Source organism: Syngnathus floridae, chromosome 4 (assembly GCF_059516105.1).
Source record: "Syngnathus floridae isolate MCC-2025c chromosome 4, RoL_Sflo_1.0, whole genome shotgun sequence".
NCBI classification, from domain to species: domain Eukaryota; kingdom Metazoa; phylum Chordata; class Actinopteri; order Syngnathiformes; family Syngnathidae; genus Syngnathus; species Syngnathus floridae.
In genome coordinates, this window is record NC_142416.1 from 14,721,419 (window position 1) to 14,740,660 (window position 19,242).

Sequence of the window (19,242 nt, forward strand, 5' to 3'; positions counted from 1 at the left end):
CTTGTGCTGATTGTGATTCATGAAAAGTGGCCTGAGGAAAGTAGTAGCTTCTGGCGGCAGTCTATCTAAAGCAAAAAATAGGTCAGAGCATCAAACTACAAGTATCTGCAGAGAGCATTTTGGTGTGAGATGAGACGACAAGTGGATGTGGATTAGGCACATAAACACTCAGGAGAGAGCGAGGAAGAGAGAATGTCAGAGACAGAACGCTCCAGCAGCCTTGGCTTGAAGGCTGCATCGTGATTCAAAGTTTGCACAGTCACCCTCGGGCAGCATCCCTCCATGTAGGTCGGATTCCGAAGTCTTAGCATGACGCCAGCGAGACTAACTGTCAGCGTGCACCTGTGTTGCTCATGCAATTATGTGATCCATTCTATTTAGCCACATGAGCTAGTTAGCATGCAGCCAGCTCAGTGGCGAGTTGAGCGTACGGGGGAGGGGAGTGATTGTGGCGCAAAACTGAAAAATTATATATTGTATATACAGACACACACACACGTTATGTTTGATTAATGCAAACACACAAACTTAGATCAATAGCATGCACACTAATGATAGATCAATTGCATGCACACTAATGATAGACATTCAAAAAATTGTCTAGGTAATAAAACTTGGAATAACATTCACTCACTCACTCATACACACATGCCCGTTTTAAACTACCACAGTCACAGAGAGAGCGAGAAACACACCTACCCTCGTAATTAACAATGACAATGGCGAGCATGTAGTCTTTCCCCAGCATCATACTGTAGTTTGCCAGCTGCCTTGTACGGCATAAAAACCCAGAGCTGTTGCCAAACACACACAACCCCAGACAGAGAAGAGCGAAGACGGCGACGGGGGGCGCAATGCAAGAGAGGGGGGTGATGAGAACCGGAGAGGCGAGGGAGGGAGGAAACGACAAAAGGGGGAGAGATGCCAACAAGAGAGACGGCAAAAGATGGAGGTTACGCTATGTTTCGGTTTGTCCTGCGTGCACATGCTAACTACACTCAGACGTCCGTTTTACTCATCCTCATGAAATGTTGATTGCATTTGTCTTCACCTCACATGGTTGCCCTCAGGTCATCTTTCATGCTCAGGTTGATGGTGATTAAAATCTGTCTGTTTAAGCAATCGTGGTTTACAGAAATACATGGAATATTCTATTTGAGTTTTTTGGGGGGTGCGCAGATTGTTTTCAGACTTCTTGTTAAAGCACGCAACATTGTGCGCGTGCATGTTTGCGCTTGCGTGCTTGTGTGTTTTGGCTCCCTCGTGCGAAAGCGCTGTCATACAGGCCCTGGAAACCGCAACATCCCGAGAGGAATCTGACACACACCTGGGAAAACAACACTGCTCTGTCAGCTTTGGAGACAGGCACATGGGAAGTATCGACAACTGAGGAAATTAGTGTCCATAAATTCGAGAAAGATATTCTTTAAAAAAAAAAAAAAAGAATCCAGGGGATGATGAATTTTAGGGCGTGCAAAACTGTCTCCCCATTGCTTTCAATTCCATCAATACTATTCATATTGATCTCTTGAGTCATCGGAGAAAAACGCAATGTAGAAAGTAATTCAGTTTGTTGCAGCAAACTGAGTTGATGTTAAATATACTTGCAACATATTAAATTTGCAGATGTTTCCAAGTCACCAGGGGCAGGATTTACAGTTCTGTCCAATATGATTTAGTTTAACTTTGAGAATTGCATAAGAAACGCACAGAGGGGAAAGATATTCCTTTTTAATCACTCAGCTCAACTTCCCGGATCTTTTAGTTGTGACGTTAAGTTAGCTTTTGGAGGTCATTTTTAAAGACTTTGGAAATTGAATTTGCTTTTAAACAAATTACAGTTTACACAATTGAAGATAAATGCTGGAAACGAGTGTACCAGTCATGCACTTGGCCGTCTAAGCGTGAGTCAGCGCTCCCTACTAGATCTAACTTATCCCTGGCCGCAAAGAGCCTTTGCATAAATTGTGGGCACGATTTACTGTAACTTGGATTTTTTTCACATGGTAACTGTTGGCACTAATCAACTTTCTATGAACGTTACAGCTTAAAAGACAAAACATTACAGCTTCCTACTAATGTATATTCTGAAGAACTATTTTATATACTATATTTTTAGAAATATATATTTTGCAGTGTTGTTAACAACTCTGTTATTTTGACCGCAGGCTTTTTCTGTTAATATACAAATTAATCACTTATTAGGGAAATTCATCATTCATTTTTTTTTTAAACTGATACACAATATAGGAAATATGATTCTGTTATTTTGCTATTACTCGGCACCACTAAATTTTTCTGATTCACTTGGATGAAAAAGACTCTGCCAATGCACCAGAGGGTAAGATAAGAGGTATCTGGGAGAAATTAAACAGCTAGTTGGCCTCATAACTCAAAAAGGCTGAAAGCTTAGTGTACTGCCGCACTCATGTCACAAGCCACTCCGAAGTAGATGAATGAGATCGACAACAATAAGAGGCTTTTAAAAGCCCAACTGACATGAACGGCAAGATTTTCACACAACGCTGACGAACAAAAGTGAACGGACCGTTTCAAGAGAGAAGCAATAAAGCATTAAGCGGCTAACGCAAATCAGTCAAAATTTTCAATGGCAGTCATCCTCATTGATTTCATAGATTAAAAGGGCACTAGGGATGGCCTTCATAATCAGTTAGTCGTTAAATTGATCATTATGAATGAATAATGCAGACTTGAATGGGGACAACTGGAAAGCAAAATGGAGTGCACTATTATTTAGCTGAGAGCAGACTAAGCAGAACAGTGAAGAAGTGCGATTGACTGGTGACCAGTTCAGGGAGTACGCCCCGTCACGTACGAGATGTGCTTGAATGTGTGCATAGGCCATTTTGAAAATGAGGGAATGTCCGGTATGCGATTAAAAATTGATGTGAGGCTTTTTTTAAAAATTAAAAATGCTCCAAGTTGATTAAAAACAATGAAAAAATGATCTAATTTTTTCTCTAGCAAGGTGAAGTTACCAATTAAAAGTCAGGTAAGGATAATTATCAGTAGCTATTAATCTGACCCAAATTATATCAAGTCTCCTTAATCAACAACTAAAAGTTGTTAGAGTTCAATGTCAAAAGTGCTTGGTTCTCTTAAAGGAACAGAAATAAAAATAAATCACACCCGACTGGAGATGACAAGGAACATTTGGCCAATAATCTGACCATTGACTTGAGTTACTGCTGTCATTTTCAATCCGGAAGACTTTGCTGCCAAAAAGAACTATAAATTATTGAAAGTTTAAAGAAATTAAAATGAGCTGACCAATGAAGTCTAATGATATTGCACGTTTGAAATTAATTCTTACAGGGAGATAAAACTTGTGCACATAAAGCTAAGTTGCGACACAAGAATTTGGGTTTAAGCAAGTTATTTCTTTTAAAAAGTAGATGTATAATTTGATGGTAAGAATTAAGGTATATGTCATTTACTGAAGACCCGACCAAGCCTTCTTGCCTTAAGTCAACTGGGATAGCTCACCTGTGACCCAAAGGACAAAACAGGTAAAGCAATGAAATTAATTAAGATATGAGGATTATAAGATTTAAAATAGGGAATCTAAAACAAAAAGCATGTGGCAATTGAGAGAAAAAATAAACAAGAGATTAAGCTCTTGACTGGTCTGTATGAAGACACACAAACACGGAGACAGATTGAAACAGTCTAAATGTTTAACCACCCATGAGGCTATGGAGGAACTTGCTGTCCCAGAAGGATTGTGGGGGATTTACTGCAGCCTGGAGTGTTTGTTATTCTCTTCCAGCAATGTCCCAAGTTGGGAATATGTGCACAAATAAAGTCACCATAAATGGATGAAGGGCACTAGGGATAGTTAAACCAAAACAAACCTACAAAAATAGAAATCTACATCATGTACCTGTCTCCTCGGGGGAGTTGCTCTCCTGGGACAAAGTGGTCCAACTCAACTCTTCATCGCTGGGGTTCAAGTTCTGGATACGGTTCAGAGCGCAGTCCGTCTTTGCACCGGTCCTTCTGTCTTTCTTAGTCTCTGGAGAGGACGAGGAAGAGGAGGAGCCGGATGCCACCGAGAGTAAGGGTGTGTCCTCTGGGCTGGCTCGTCTGGGTGGGAAAGGTGGAGGGGGCACAGGGGAGTCCTTAGAGAGGAGGTCTGAGATGATCTCCAAATTGGATGATGTATTCACTGGAGACTCGCTTTTGATCAACAATAATGGTTTCTTCTCATCGTCTTCATGCTCCTCTGCCGCGTCATGGTCCTCAGCCTTCATCAGGGACTTCAACTCCTTCTCAGACAGGACACTGCTGTCATCGCTTTGCTCCGCCTCAATGTTCAAGTCATAAACAATATCTCCAGAGTTGCCATTGAGTTGGAGATCAGCGTCCTTGTTGACATTGCAGACGCTCTCTGATTCTGAACTTCGGTCCAACTCGGGGTCAGCGTTACCGTTTGGGTGAAGCTCGACAACATCCCCCATGTGACCTTCAGACTCCTCTGGAGTGTTAATGCTCAGCTCTTCCCTTATGATTTCTGGATTACCATCAAGGTCGGTTACATTAAGGTCTGTAGTATTTTTATTGTGATCCTGACCAGCTTTACGAAGCTGGTTGACACCGTTCTTGGCCAATTTGGGATTGTTGGGGGTCAACAGTTGTGAAGGCGATGATGAAGTGGGTGATGATGAAGGTGGCACCGCCTCCCCAAGGCCCATGGCAGTCTGGATGTTTGTGAGCGCGTATTTTTTGCGACACTTGGGCGGAGTAGAAGAGCCCTGGTTGATGACGTCACTGCTGAGGAGCTGATTGTGAGAGGAGCGTAAACTGAGGGAAGTTGGAGGCTTGGCGGAGGGGCCATTGCGATTGGTCACGTCTACTGACATCATCATGGCAGTCAGTTAGAGCCGCTGAAAGAGAAAGGACGCCAAACGTGAATGCACGAGAAGAAACCTCCGCCAAGACTGAAAATAGAGGTGGAGCAATTAATCGAGTACTAATCGATTTAATATAATCGTATTTGCTATTGTCAAATGATACTTTGCGCTAGGTTTTTTTAGGTTTGTTGTCTTCAACCTGAATGGAGATTTACTTCCATTTAACTATAAACATACATGAAGTACAGGACAAAAAAAATAGCAAACGAGTCTGTCGCAAAAACTTAATTATGATTCTTATGTGCAACTGTAATTTTCATTTGGGGTATCTTATTTTTCCTCCTGAGTTGTCTTGTGTATATTTTCCTCACAAAGGACAAAGGTCATTAAGCAGCGGTGGGAAAACTTCTTCAACTTTTGACTTCCCCAGATGCTCAAGTTTAACGTCAGCTTCAAAACGTCTCATCTCAGATAGAGGAAAATGGAGTGTGTATATTTGTGTAATCTGGTTTCCCTGCGAGATATGCAACACAAATACACATCAGACAAAGTGTGAGTTGTGTTAACCAATCCCCAGGGATTATGAGGAGTATAAAAAACGGAGGAAAAAAATTCATTACTCGTGTGTGTGTGTAAAACACTCCCGTTTTCATCCAAACTACTTCTCCAAGTATAAACGTCATCTTGTGACTAGACGATTACCTATTCATTAAAGCAATCCAGGTTGATATATTGCATCAAAAACTCTAGGCAGGAAGTTGTGCCTTAACTAATAAATAAACTCAATGGAAACATAACCTCCTTGGCAGAGGTAATAAATTCACCGGATACTGCGGGGGAATAGTGTAGAAATCCCTTGCACTCTGTGTTGCCGATCAAATTTAAGGGGTCGCCAAGTTCGTAAACCTGCTTGGACGAGTAATGTGCACCAGTAGGTGTTTTAAAACCCATAAATAGTCGAAACTCTGCAACAAAATAAGCAGTGTTGGGGGGTAATGCACAACAAAGGTGACACCGTTACATAAATAAAGCATGTTTTTGGTAGAAAGAATGCAGACAGTGCACCACATTACAAATGAGGTGTGTTAAAAAAGTTCCAGGACCAATTACTTTCAAATCTAATGCATTAGACTGTTAAAGGAAAATAATAAATATAAACTGTTTATTATCAACACAAGTGTCAAAGAAACCCAATCGCAGTTTGGCTATAGCCACAGGGCACAGGGGCTACTTGTCAATCAAGAGTTAAATGAGCAAGCTCGTTCACATGACGGCCGGGTTGATTAGAAGCACCTAAAGCTAAAAGCTAAAGCCAAACTGTGGCTAAAGCGTTGTATTTCGTTGTGTACCTGCTGTACAATGACAATAAAGGCATTCTATTCTATTCTATTCTATTCTATTCTATTCTATTCTATTCTATAGCCAAACTGTGGCAGGGTTTCTACTTCATGGACCTGGATTTGACACCGCTGACTTTCAATATTTATATGTATATATTCACTTTCCATACTTATACTTTTCCTGACAACACATACAATACAATGGTCTCTTCTCGTGTTTTATTCATGTTTGCATCTGTGCTGTCAAAACGTCACAGAATTTTTTGCAGTTCTTCTGAATCCAAATTGAGTTAAAAAAACAGAATGTCTAATGTGCATGGAAAGAAAATTAGTACGTAACATTCAATAAGTGTCAGGAGTAATTAGAGCAATTGCAAAATCAACATTTCTTATTAGGTGTCGGCCAGCACTGCAGTCAAACGTTTTATTTGCCCAAGATTAAATGGCGCCAAACCCAAATCCTCAGCTGTCCATTGTGAGAAATTAAAGTCGTTGTTTTTTCTTCTCAAATCATTGACTCTTTTTGCATCATTAACTGTTGATGTACTTTCCCCTACTGCCTAGAGCTGAAACGTTATCTGTATACTTAACCACTGAGCAGTGGGTGTGCGAGCCTGGAGGTTTTCATTTGATTTAAATCCCTAACACAAACACAGCATGTGTGAAAGCATGTGTACATCTGTGTGTGTGTGTGTGTTTGTGTGTGTGCACGCATGTGTGTCTGTCTTGTGTACCTGACAGGAGGTCAGTCATAGAGCATGCGCTGGTCACGGTTCAGGGTTCAGCACACTCAGTTGCACATCTGAACACCGCCGAGGGGGGGAAAAAAAAGCAAAAAAGAAATGATCAGCAGAAGAATGTGAGGAATCTTTTTAAGTCTCAGGGATCCCTCTGAGACCAAATTCATCTGTGCGAAACCACGACGACAGCTGGTTTCTATGGAGAAGGCACAGCAGCTTTTTAATACCGCTTTTAAAAAATGTAGAGGGTGAAGTAGCAATCAATCCAAGGTGACCTCCATGCATCGTTGTTCTGCATATTGTGCACAACAATTTCTGATGCATGACAGAATGCAAAGTTTCTCCCTGCCAAGCACAATAAAACCAATCCGTGCAATGTATTACATGATGAAGGTGGAGGCTGATGCGCAGACGATTCACCATGTAAAAAAATATATATATATTTTTTTTCCAACACAGAAATAAAGAATCTTCTTTTTCTCTAAGGACATTCTACCCATTGTGTGGTGTAATGGTTATTTAAGCCACTGTGGTAAATACAAATCAATATCTGTAAATGTGCATTTGTAGGCATGTTGAGTGAGATTAGTTAATTTGTTATCATTAGTTTCTATTGAAAATACATTAGTTAAGAATGGAGGTAGGACTCGACTTGGGGACCACAAGATTGGTTTTAATACTCTTCTCAATCACAACACATGCAGGCACACCTGGACCACACACACACACTTTCATACCAAGTCATGGTTGGATTGCAAAAGCTTCCTGAAGCCCCGCCAAAGCCCCCAAATGCTAACGACACCGCCCACCACCCTTTCCCTACAATTTGTTCATGTATTGCATGTGTATTTCTTTGGCAAGAATTAAAATGTTCCTTGTGGGAAATCATAAAAAGCCATATTTAGAAAAAAGATAAATCAGGGTTCACAATTCTTTGAGTAGTGACTGCCTGTCCAATATGTAACTATTATTAGATGCAATATTTTATTAATTCTTGGAAGAGAATGAAGTGCCGTGCGATTATTATCTTATTACACTACTGTGACTGAAAATAAATACATTTGTGTATTATTATTCTAATTTTAGCACTCAATTAATTGGGTTGATTGTTGCGGTATGCTTCATATTTAGTTTTTTCCACAGACTGGTGCTTCCCAAGTAAATGCTTCTACTGTATGTTGAAAACATTCCAAAATTTTCTGTACTTACCAGTGGTCGAGCATTATGCGAAATCGAGATGGAGCGTGTCCATGCCGGTCGTCTGCGTTTCGCTCTTGATCCAATCACGATGGCCTAAGCGAGGTAGCAGCGTCCTGAGGGAGGGACAAACATAAAAACGGGATTTATGAGCAGGCGAGAAAGAGGGAGGAGGGAGGTGACTGAAAAGGAGAGAGAGAGAAAGACAGAGAGAGGTCCGCAGGACACTGGAGGGACAAATAAAGATACATTAATTATTCACAGACGCAATCAAACATTAATATGTGTGCGTTTGCGTGCGGCTGTGCGAAAAGACAACAAGGTTCATTTATGTATAAAGCTCAGTTTGTCTTTGCTTGCTGCAGAGCCTTCACTGACTGGAACTCTCGTAAACTTGATGTCACAGGAGGATTGTGAACTGACCCCCTCCCACCGCCACCTCTCCACCGCAATGCTTCCTAATAATCAACACTGCATAGTACAGACTACACTTCCACACATTTCAAACAACACCAACCTACTGTTTGGTTGGACTGTAAAAATCTCCACTATGGTTGTTATAAAAAGTAATGGACGTCAAAAGAAAATAATAATAATTGAGCAGAAAGGTGACATCTAGATCTTTGACCACATCTAAAAGTTATGTGGGATCGCAAATGTTTATTTCTCTCACAACAAAACAAAAAGCAGATTCATAGCAGGAGGACTCAGACAATATTATGACATCATATTCTTCTTTGCACTTTTAAAAAAATCTCCAACGCAAAGTTCAGTTCAGTTTTTAAGATATCAAATGACTTAAGGAAGAGGAAAAAAAAATCTGAAAAATGTATTTGGTTGCATATCATTCCAGTAAAATAGAGTGTCATGGGATAAACTTTTGCTTTGTTTTTCACATCAAGCCACTGGCTGAAACCGCTTCCCAGCCACAAATTCCAATGGAGCAGTTTCAAATTGCCCAGATGTGGCCTTAAAACAGAGATAGAAGGTTGAATTTCAAGGGTTACGTAATTTTTTTTTTTTTTTTTTTTTTAACATACAAACAACTGAACTGTGCTTACTACAATGGCACAGAATTCTTGCCTCTCAATGGTATTCAAGATCATTTGATCATAGATTGAAGTGTGGGTGAGCCAAATAGAGTCACCACTTTCTACCGAGAGAAAAACAGATGAGGACGATCTGTTTTTTTTCCTCAGAGTTTAAACCGGTGAAAAATAACCGTCAACACAATAATACAACATAATGCTCAGCTGTTACTTTTTCTAACACTCTAAATTCAAATACCAAAAAACATTAGGTCCATCCGGTCCATCTGCCCTTCATGGATTTGACGAGAACCATCACTGTTAGAACTCTTGAACTGGATCTCATTAAAGTGCACAGCTGTAACTTGCGCTAGCCAACCATTGTAACGCACAAGGGAATCATCATTGAAATATTGGCATACAAAAAACAAAGTTGCATTCTGGGACTGAAATTACAAGGCACGTGTGGTCCCTTGAATCCTGCTGCAACAAGTCTGCATACCATAAGTGTGTGAGAAGATACAGTAATGTTTTATAGCGACGTCTACATGACAATAAACATTAAACATTTGCCAGCATACATTGCTTTTGACCTGAGGTTACTGCTCTGATGTGACACTCCAGCCCTTTATACAAATAAACATGACCAGAGGCAGCCATGAGCTTCCTGTAGCGGGAGTCTAAAAGGAGGGAATCAAAACAGTCCAAACTTGGCAGACTTACATAAACAAAATTCAACAGTGAGGCTTGGAGCACTTATACTAAATCTGGATTAACTAATCCTTTAGTCTCAAAAGAAAAACTGGAAAGTCACCGATCAATCGCAGACCTCTGTTAAGGTTGAATACTTTTGACAAGTGTTTGATTGAAAAATGGTTCCAGTAATTTGTATTTAGCAAGGCAAGTGACGCACACAGCACACTTTTTTTTCACCTTCTTCTGGATGTGGTGAGCACTACCCACACTTGACCTCCCTACATTTAAAAATATTTTTAGTTCCACCCCCTAAGACCAATTTTCACCAAAATTTGAATGAAAATATGTTTTTTTGTGTGATCCTATATGTATTTTTTTTTAGGTTCTGTCATTTGTTAACACTATAACAATCAACAAACAACATCTCCTTAGCTTGTGGAAGTGCACTTGTGTTGTACGACCCACTCATCGTTAGAAACCTTTGACTTAGTTTCAACTTGTCAAAGAACAGCGAAATGCTTTTAGTCAGTGCGACTTATATTCTGAAAGTGACTTAGGACGCATGCCAGTATCCTCAGCAAGCCGTTTTAAAGTTTAAAAAGCTGCACTTTAATGTACAATGCGTCCTTGCAATCAAACCCATATCTTTATGTGACTAATTGTCGGCTTTGCTGCTAAGCATAAAAGACACTCAAGTACAACCAATGAAAGTAAACACTTTAAATTTAGGGTAAAAGTTTGCACTTTGTGGTGAAGGTCCAAATCCAGATTAGTGGGAGGTGAAGTGAAACCAACTAAACACTTACAGATTCCTCTATATTTTCCACATCATGACTGCAGCTTTTAGAAACAGACCAGAACGAAAAAAAAATCCAGAAAGAAGTTTCCACAAGCGGGGTGGAGTGACCATAGTGCATCAGCAGAACAGCGTTTATGCACTGCAAATGTAGCTTGGAGTCCCCTTCTGCTGTGGATAAGGGGGTCTTGGTGTAATTACAGGGCGCCGCTTTGGGCAGAGAGCCACTGGCACTCAAACACAAACAAGCGTTGCAAATGTGAAGGTGACGCGTAATCACACACACATGCACACACACTTGCAAAAGCTCCGACAGCCACAAGGGGGAGGGGTGGTAATCAGATCCAGGTTGTGTCACAGCAAAAACTGACTTCTGACCTCTCCGCCAAGCCTGCAAGTGTTTGTGCTAATGTTTGTGCAAATGTCGCTGGTAAGATGGGGGGGTTCGGCTCGCACATGAATGAAGGGAACAGCTGCTCCATGACCCCCCCGCCCCCCTTCCAGTCTCACTTCACATGTGTGCAGAGTGTAGCCACCGGCGTTTACAAGACGGTGGACTGAGCTTTTAGCTCCAAAGCACGTGTGGATTCCTGCCAGCAGTTTGCTCGGCCTCTCATCCATCCTTCCTTCCTGCCCTTCCCTCTCAAGGTTTCTCGTCATTCCAGTTCTCCCGCTGAATCCCAACAGACTATAAACGTTTGCCTTTGTCGACAAGAGAATTGCTTTCCTTTCTCATTAAAAGTGAAGGTCTGTAAACTCTCATAAAACCACCCATTTCGTTCTACAACTCTAATTTACAGCTTCTCTGCTGCCAGTCTTCTCCGTAACTGCCCCCCCCACAACTCGTGACAAAGCCCATCTGCTCCCAAAAAGATGGACAAGAAAGCAAAACTGTGCAGGAAGCTGGCCAGGAAATAAACGGCCACGGTGACAAATTTCTATGTGCAGGCGAGGCACGCAGCTGAGAAAAATGCAGCCGTGGGGGGGCGGGGGTGTTCCACCATTTGAGTTAGGATGTTAACGTGTAAAGGCAGTTACACAACAGCAGGCAACCTTCCCAGATCACTCTTGGCTTTGTATTCACTGGCTAAAGCGAAGGCTGGGTCGTCTACATTTAGATGGACGCCACATCCTCTACGAGAGGAAGAAATAAAGCAAAGTTGAAAACATTTTTTTCGATAGAACTACTGACAGAAATTATATAGTCATAACATTCTTCATTAAGCACAGTCAATGGAATCTCACATATCAAAGAAACCGGACATCTTGGGAACAATTATTAAGTTTTTTACATAAAAAAAAAAAAAACTGTTTTCAAAGTCCTGAATACAACAAAGCGCCTACAAACAAATGCGTGCGCATGTGTTTCTCCTTGTCATTTCAATCACAGGAAATAACAAGAGGCAAAATGGCACTCAATGATTGAGACTAAAACCTAAACAAGCAATTTTGTCTAACTACAACACCAAACATGCACACAGAATGCTGCCTTGGCTACTCATTGTGGTGTAACGAGTGTGAAGGAAAAACAAAAATAACTTAAAATCAACCTTCAAAGTAACACTCAAGAACTTTCTTTGCACGAATGTACCATTGTGTGTGCACTGTATACATTACACTTACATTGGTGTGGTTTCGCGTTGGGTGGGAAGACTGGCAAGAAAATGACCACAAAGAAAAAGAAAAGCAGGAATTTTCAGGGCGTGCCAAAGAATCTGAGGCATGCCTTTTTTTTTTTTGGATGACTGTGGGGCATGAACATAATTGCTTAACATACGTGCCCAGGAATTAGTGGCGAGGCTGACCATTTGTGAACATTTAACTGTGAGCGTGTGCAAGGCCATGTCAATGCATGATGATGTGTCACTGTGGATTGCATGGCAGTCTCAACCCTTCCCCGATTGTAACACAGGAAGTTGTTGAGACGCTGACAAGTTCTTCAATCACAAATGAGGTGGCTTAAAAGAACACACATTCCCAGACTCTCAACCGAGTGATGCAAGTGATACACTCTTCCTGTATTTTCGAACTATGGGAAAAGGAGAAGGGGTTTGCATATGCAGTAATCCCTCCCGCGTTTTATTCAACCTCTCTTTCCGCAGGGGGAGTCAAAGGAGCTGAGGAAAAACATATTGACACCAAACTAAACATTCTGCAGTAGCAAACGCGCTCCAACTCTGTCATGTTAAATCCTTGTTGCAGCTACAAATTCAATAAATAACTATCCAAGTCTGATTGTGTACTTTGCCAGATTTACAGACATCTAATTTAGTTATTTATTTTACACTTCTTCTCCCCCAAAAAGTCCTGTTATTGATTTATATGTGTTTAAAATCACATTAATATGGATCAAGTTTTGAAATGATTTATCTCGGTTTCATTTCTTCACACCACAAAAACCTGACAAACAGGGGTGTTATTGATATTCATCCACTCAGTATGCGTAAAAAGTAAAAGTTTGGGCGTAAACAAAAAAATCTAACGGTCAGTTGGGAACATGTATGGGAATAAAAGTCCAGGCGAGGGAGGAAGCAGCGTGAAGAATAGTCATATCCTATATATAGTTGAAATGTGACAGGATGTCCGACGGGAGAAGGAAGTCTGTGAACAACACACATCTGAGACTGTGTGTGTGTGTTTGCCTTCATTTATGCATCTCCGATGTTGCCTTGCTTCAACATTCACCAGAAAGCGTGAAATGTCACAATGCTTTATCATTACCGCAAACGTGTCTAATGTGATCTGCTGTCGCATGGAAACAACCATGAACAAAAGGTCCTGATACGTGAGGCCATCAAAAAATGGGCACCACAGTAAAAACAAGACGTGAGGAGGGAAGAAAGTGGATCAGAGCGCTAGCTAGAGTGACTCATCAGAAAAGGAATGTCCTGTCGTTGCCAGAGGAGCCACAGACACCACTGCAATGCCCCCCCCTCTTCAGCACTTTCAATCATCCAATCCCCCAACTCTTGTTTTTCGTTTTTCCACCACCGTCTACTTTTTGTTGTTAGTAAAGCATGCTTCAAGACTCTTTTTCCATTTATTATGCCCTGTCAGTGGAAAGTCTAAATCCAAATATATAAATACACAGAGTCACTAAGATAGCTTTAACATATATATATATTCAAAACGTTACATATTTCTGCTTGGTTCCTGGGCTGCTGCTGCTCGACAAAGTTTCATGGCAATCTGGTGAATACATTTTGAGTCATCAGAATAACTAACAAACGGATGAAAGAGTCTCCTTGGAAGAGGAAGTCTATTTTATTTGAGCCACCACAGCCCGCCGGATATGACAACGAATGTGGTGAAAAAGCCAAATGACCACAATCATGATTTCTCATTCACATTGTGTTCATTCATCCAATAAGAATGTGCTCTAACTGAGATTTTGGGTCTTCTTTGTTTCAACTTAGATTTAAAAACTATTTTATTTTAAAACAGTCTTAAATGAATAACAAGAATTTTTTTTTGATGACTCCTTCTTGAGGTTAAAAATACAAACGTCTGCGTGTAAGTCTAAGTGTGTTTTTTAAACGCTTTCAAAACAAGGTCTCTAAGCGGAGGACTTTTTTTTCAAACGCACTCAACACATTCAAAACAAACAGCTACTTTTAATCATTAGCTGCTTAGGAGTCTGGTCAGAGGTCTCACAAGTGATATTGTACATCCCTGAGGGCGCATTCAAATGCATTGATGAATAACACTGCCGCTGTAATGTTATGTATTGCACTACATAGCCAGCATTGCTTTCGTTTTGACAACCCCACTGTAGCATCGGGTGAAAATAATCCCGAAAAGGCGACTTTGCAAGGTTGGTGCTTCTATGTACCACTGTGTGATCCAAATAACTCAATATTTCTTTTTAAACAAGCGCTTCGATCCCACCAGTCAATGCAGGGATGCAGAGTTTACCAAAACAACATCCCGACAGCAAGAAAAGATGCCCTGAGGCCAAAATGCCATGCACTAATCTTTACAGTAAGTAGCCTCCTGCATGCTTTCTAATTAGCAGGGTACTGAAAATCACTTGGCAAGGTCTACTTCCACAGTCCTGCTGATTCTGTATGCATTAGAGGTGCCCATTAATAGCTGAACATTTGCCAGTCAGCTTAAATGTTCCTGGAGATCACAGCGAGGAGGGAGGAGGAGGAGGAGCACCTTGCTGAAGAAACCCAACAAAATGTTGGACAGTGGTAATTTGGAGACAAACCTGAGGCCTTTACACATTCTTTCATCACTTTCTAGCTTTCATGTGGTGGCGTGGTTGGAAAGCGAGGTCACAAAAGAAAAGATGTATGGGAAAAACATTATGCACCTGAACTGGGATTGGGAGCGATGGATAAAAATCGAACTCATTTTTCAGCAGTTAATTATTATGAGCATTAAATACAATGAGTAACAAAATAACAGCAAAATAATTAAAGACAACAATCTAGAGAATACGTCAACAGAGTGACCATAGCAGGATCACTACAAGATAATTACATTAGTGAGCCTCAAAAACAGGAAGGCCAGATAAGACTTTACCAAACAACATCTAAAAAAACCTTCACAGTTCTGCAACAACATCCAATGATACAAAACTTGTACCAGGGTGATGGGATGAGAAGAGTGAATCTGCTCGTAATTCAAAACATATCTCATCAGTGAAGCATGGTGGTCGTAGTTTTTATAGCGTGGGCATGGACAGCTGCCAGTGGAACTACTTCCCTTGAGTTTATTGACGATGCGATTGCTGACAAAAACAGCAGGATGAATTCTGAAGTGTCTTAGGGCAATCTCATCTGCTCGTATTCAGCCATACGCTTCAGAACTCAATGGACGGCGCTCCATTGCACAGATGGGTAATAGCCCAAAGCATACCGTGAAATCAACCAGGTTTTGTTTTTCAGAGCAAATACAAGGTTATGCCTTACCTCAGGCTTATATACAAACTGTTGTAATTTCTACACCATTCACCTGATTTGCAAGTGGAAACCCTCAAATTAAAGATGCAAGTCTGCAGTTAAAACAATTTGTTTTCTTTCCAATCCATTGTGTTGGTGTATAGAGCCCAAACAAAAAAAAGATAATTGTATTGATGTCCGACTATTTATGGACCTGATCGGATGTGAAACTACAGTCTATTCAAAAGGCTAATTTCCATTGTGGATTAATTAAAAAAAAAGGAGGTATTATTAACGACCAGTTATTAAAAAATGATTTAATGACTCCTTCTTGGACATGTCTGAATGAACCCCACCTAAGAAAAACTCAACGACAAGAAGGCAGCCAACTGGCAAAATGCACCGATTAGGAGCATGTGGATGAAAAGTGCCAGAATGGACAAGACTATTAGGCAGATGGAAGCAGAAAATGGTCCCCCCCTGTCATTTAGTGTCCCACCCTGCAGGATGAAAGGGGGGCCTCTGAGCTCCTTCTCTGTTCAAACACACCTCACGGGTGTCTGCTCCCTGCAACAACAATGCAGACACACATATATTGCGGCCTGGCTAACGCAATAAGCCTTTTGAGAGTCAATGAAACACACTGCACCAACAAACTGCAATGTGGTCATTTTGCCAAGCTGACAGCCTGCAAGGAATCTATTCTCTGCTGTCTTAAATTCATCATTCATCTGTCCAGTCCGGTCGAGACCTTCACACACGATCATGTGCACACGTTACACATCTACACACTTGTTTGGTCAAGGGCGGACAAGCTGTATTGTTTCGCAAGGGAAGCGGTGCGGCGATAACAGATCTCCACGTTCTTTATCTGATTGCTCACACACACATAGATGCGCACGCACGCACTCACGCGCACACAAGCACTCGTTTCTCGTCAATTGCTGTGCACAAGCTTAACCACACACACAGATGTACATGTTTAAAGTATGGCCAGCATAATTACATCCAAACTGCAGGAAAAGATATGTCCTCATGTTTTAGGCTTCACAAGATGGCAGATGGCATGAAGTAAACTGCTATTTTTGGGTGCAGTGGTAGATAATATAGGTCTGTCACTAAACTGTTAGTTGTATTAAACGGATGCACTTTTATCAGACAAAAGCAAAGAGCTGTGGTCAGTGCTTGTCATAAAAGGTGGCCTGTAAATGCCTGAGGCACTTTTTTTTCTCCAAAGTCAGCCGCTCTTGATGCAGAGACGTGTTACAGAGCCAGTGAGTGTATGAGTTTGTGTTTGTTTGTGTGTGTGTGTGTGTGTGTGTGTGTGTGTGTGTGTGTGTGTGTGTGTCTGTGTGGGGTGGGGTTATGATATTAAAATAAAAGGAAGGCAAGAGAGTAGAATGGAATATAGCACTGGACAAACACAAACACACACTCACACACACACTCACACACACATTGCATTGCAGGCAGGTCTGGGCAGTGATGGGTGGAGGGGGGGGGGGGGGTCTGCAGGGATGACAGTGCACCATTTCATCTACAGTGACACATTTACTTGTTTGGACCAATCCAATGCTAGCCTGAGCTCAGCCTTAAAACTGTTCATGACACAGTAAACAGATATTCTGAGTATTCTGTGAAAATAAATGAGCGCGTGATGCAAAACAAAACTGATGTCGCCAAGAAAGAACAGGACAAAAAAAAAAATCAAGATGTGTCCTTTGGCAATTTTTGTTATTGTCAACAATGTCTGCGTACTTCTATGACAACTGGAGAGGCAATCCCTATATACAATATGACACAGTTGGTGTTAGAGAGAAAAAATCCCCACAAATGTTCATATTTTAAGGATAAGAAATCATGCTTTACACATTCATCTTGGGACTGATACCTTACCAACTTTACAAATAATGCAAACAGTCTCTCCCTCAATTAGAACATAGAAAGGGAAATAAAGGGCTCCATGGGTGTGGACAAAACAAAGAAGCATAATACGTATTCTCTAAAGGGTCAAGCTTGCTGGAGATAGGCTGGGAACAATTATTGCTGGCAAAGTCCGGTACAACCAGCACTGTGCACCAATACAAGCGCCTGAAGCCTCAACACAACAATGCGAGCAAAGTCAAGAGAGTGTCCTATTTTTATGTGTTTGCTTCACAAAGACCTCGTTTGCACTGACTAGAGAAATCGTACATGGGACAAGACGGGTGTTGTGCACTCTGTGGATGACAACCATGTGATGTGTTGAAATGATAGTACGCAACATGCAACTCCACACAGGTAGGATAGTGCCCGAATATGAACAAATGACTTTTGCACTGTGACATGGTCATTTTACATTAATTTGTTGCTATAAACTTTTTCTAATCCCAACCCCATATCATTCTATCCTCAGCCAATCTAAACCCAATTGGTTAATATATATGGCCACCTCACATTTCACCTTGTGGTTTCACCAAGATAAAATGGTTGCTCAAATTAAAGTACTTTAATTTAACTTTTTATTCTATTGGCTGTACATATCTAAAACTGGCATGACAAGAAAATATTCCAAACTAAAATCCCATGCTTGCAAAGGATTGAGTCACATAGCTTCGTTTATTTTGTCTTCATAGAGTTTATGATTAAACAAACACATTATAAACATAGGAATCAGGTACGTTTGACCACAAATGTAGAGTTAAGTCATGGAGGGTTGTCATTTCGTAAACCGTGAATTTCAACTCATAGATCGCTTATTCCGCTAGATAATTATGATGTGCAAGATAATTTTAACGCTTGCTTCTCCATTATGACAGTCATTTAAACAGCCTATGCGTGAATACAAGGAAAAGCTTCAGTGGCTTGTTTTCAGAAGGGAAAAAAAAAGTCAATCACAGTTGACAATGAGACAAAACCCACGATCAGGGTCCGTGAACGCCCCTTCTGAGGCTCCAGCTTCCCTACGCTCGGCCGCGACCCGTCCGTCCGCAACACAGCGGGCCCATCCGTGGCGACTATTCCACTCCCCCTCGCTTCATATACATTTCAGAGCAAAACGTATGCAAAAGAGAAGAGATCGACGGCGGTCAGCCGATATTAAAGCGTCAGTTCTTCACTCACCTCCTCTCCGGTGCGTTTGCGTCCTACTCGCTGCTTTCTCGATGGAGCGCTCTGCTCTCCTCCCCTGCGTTTCCTCTTGGCGTCTTGCTCTCTTCCTCCAGCCCACCCAGATGCCTCTCTTGGCCGTAAGAGGGAACCAGGGGACGCTGCTCCGGAAGCAAAAAACAGCCAAGGCTCCTCCCCACCCGCAAATGGTCACAATAAAAAATCTCGACACCTCAGTTCAAGTGGCCGGAATTATAGAACATATCATTTTCAAACTTTTTCTACCTTTATTGTGAGCAATATCAATACCATAGTTAAATAATAATAATAATAATAATAATAATAATAATAATAATAATAATAATAATAATAATAATAATAATAATAAATAGTTTATCTTTTTGAAAGCAAAAGTAAAAATGCTGTCAAATGCTGTAATGTGGTAAAAGTGTACACAGTTTACAAATGACATGATGTTCAGAATTGAACAATAAAAACAATTTTCCAAGCATATTTGAGAAAATGTTGCACGGTCAATTGAAACCAACGTTGAACTATTTGGTCCATAACGTATGTTTGGCCTATACACAACAAT

The 19,242-nt window shown here is 41.0% G+C and overlaps 1 protein-coding gene across 2 annotated transcripts in view; it reads right to left on the reverse strand.

The window, feature by feature from the left end:
* The window catches only part of apbb2b (amyloid beta precursor protein binding family B member 2b), a 35,278-nt gene extending 16,457 nt beyond the window's left edge, over positions 1–18,821 (reverse strand). For both annotated transcript variants that reach the window (XM_088373623.1, XM_088373622.1), the window contains exons 1-4: positions 18,663–18,821; positions 8,164–8,267; positions 6,949–7,016; positions 3,905–4,907 (exon numbers count right to left, since the gene is read on the reverse strand). In XM_088373623.1, coding sequence (XP_088229749.1) covers positions 3,905–4,889 — 985 coding nt within the window. In that variant the 5' untranslated portion in view covers positions 4,890–4,907; positions 6,949–7,016; positions 8,164–8,267; positions 18,663–18,821. The remainder of the gene's footprint in view (positions 1–3,904; positions 4,908–6,948; positions 7,017–8,163; positions 8,268–18,662) is intronic.
* Between the last annotated feature and the right edge of the window lie 421 nt (positions 18,822–19,242).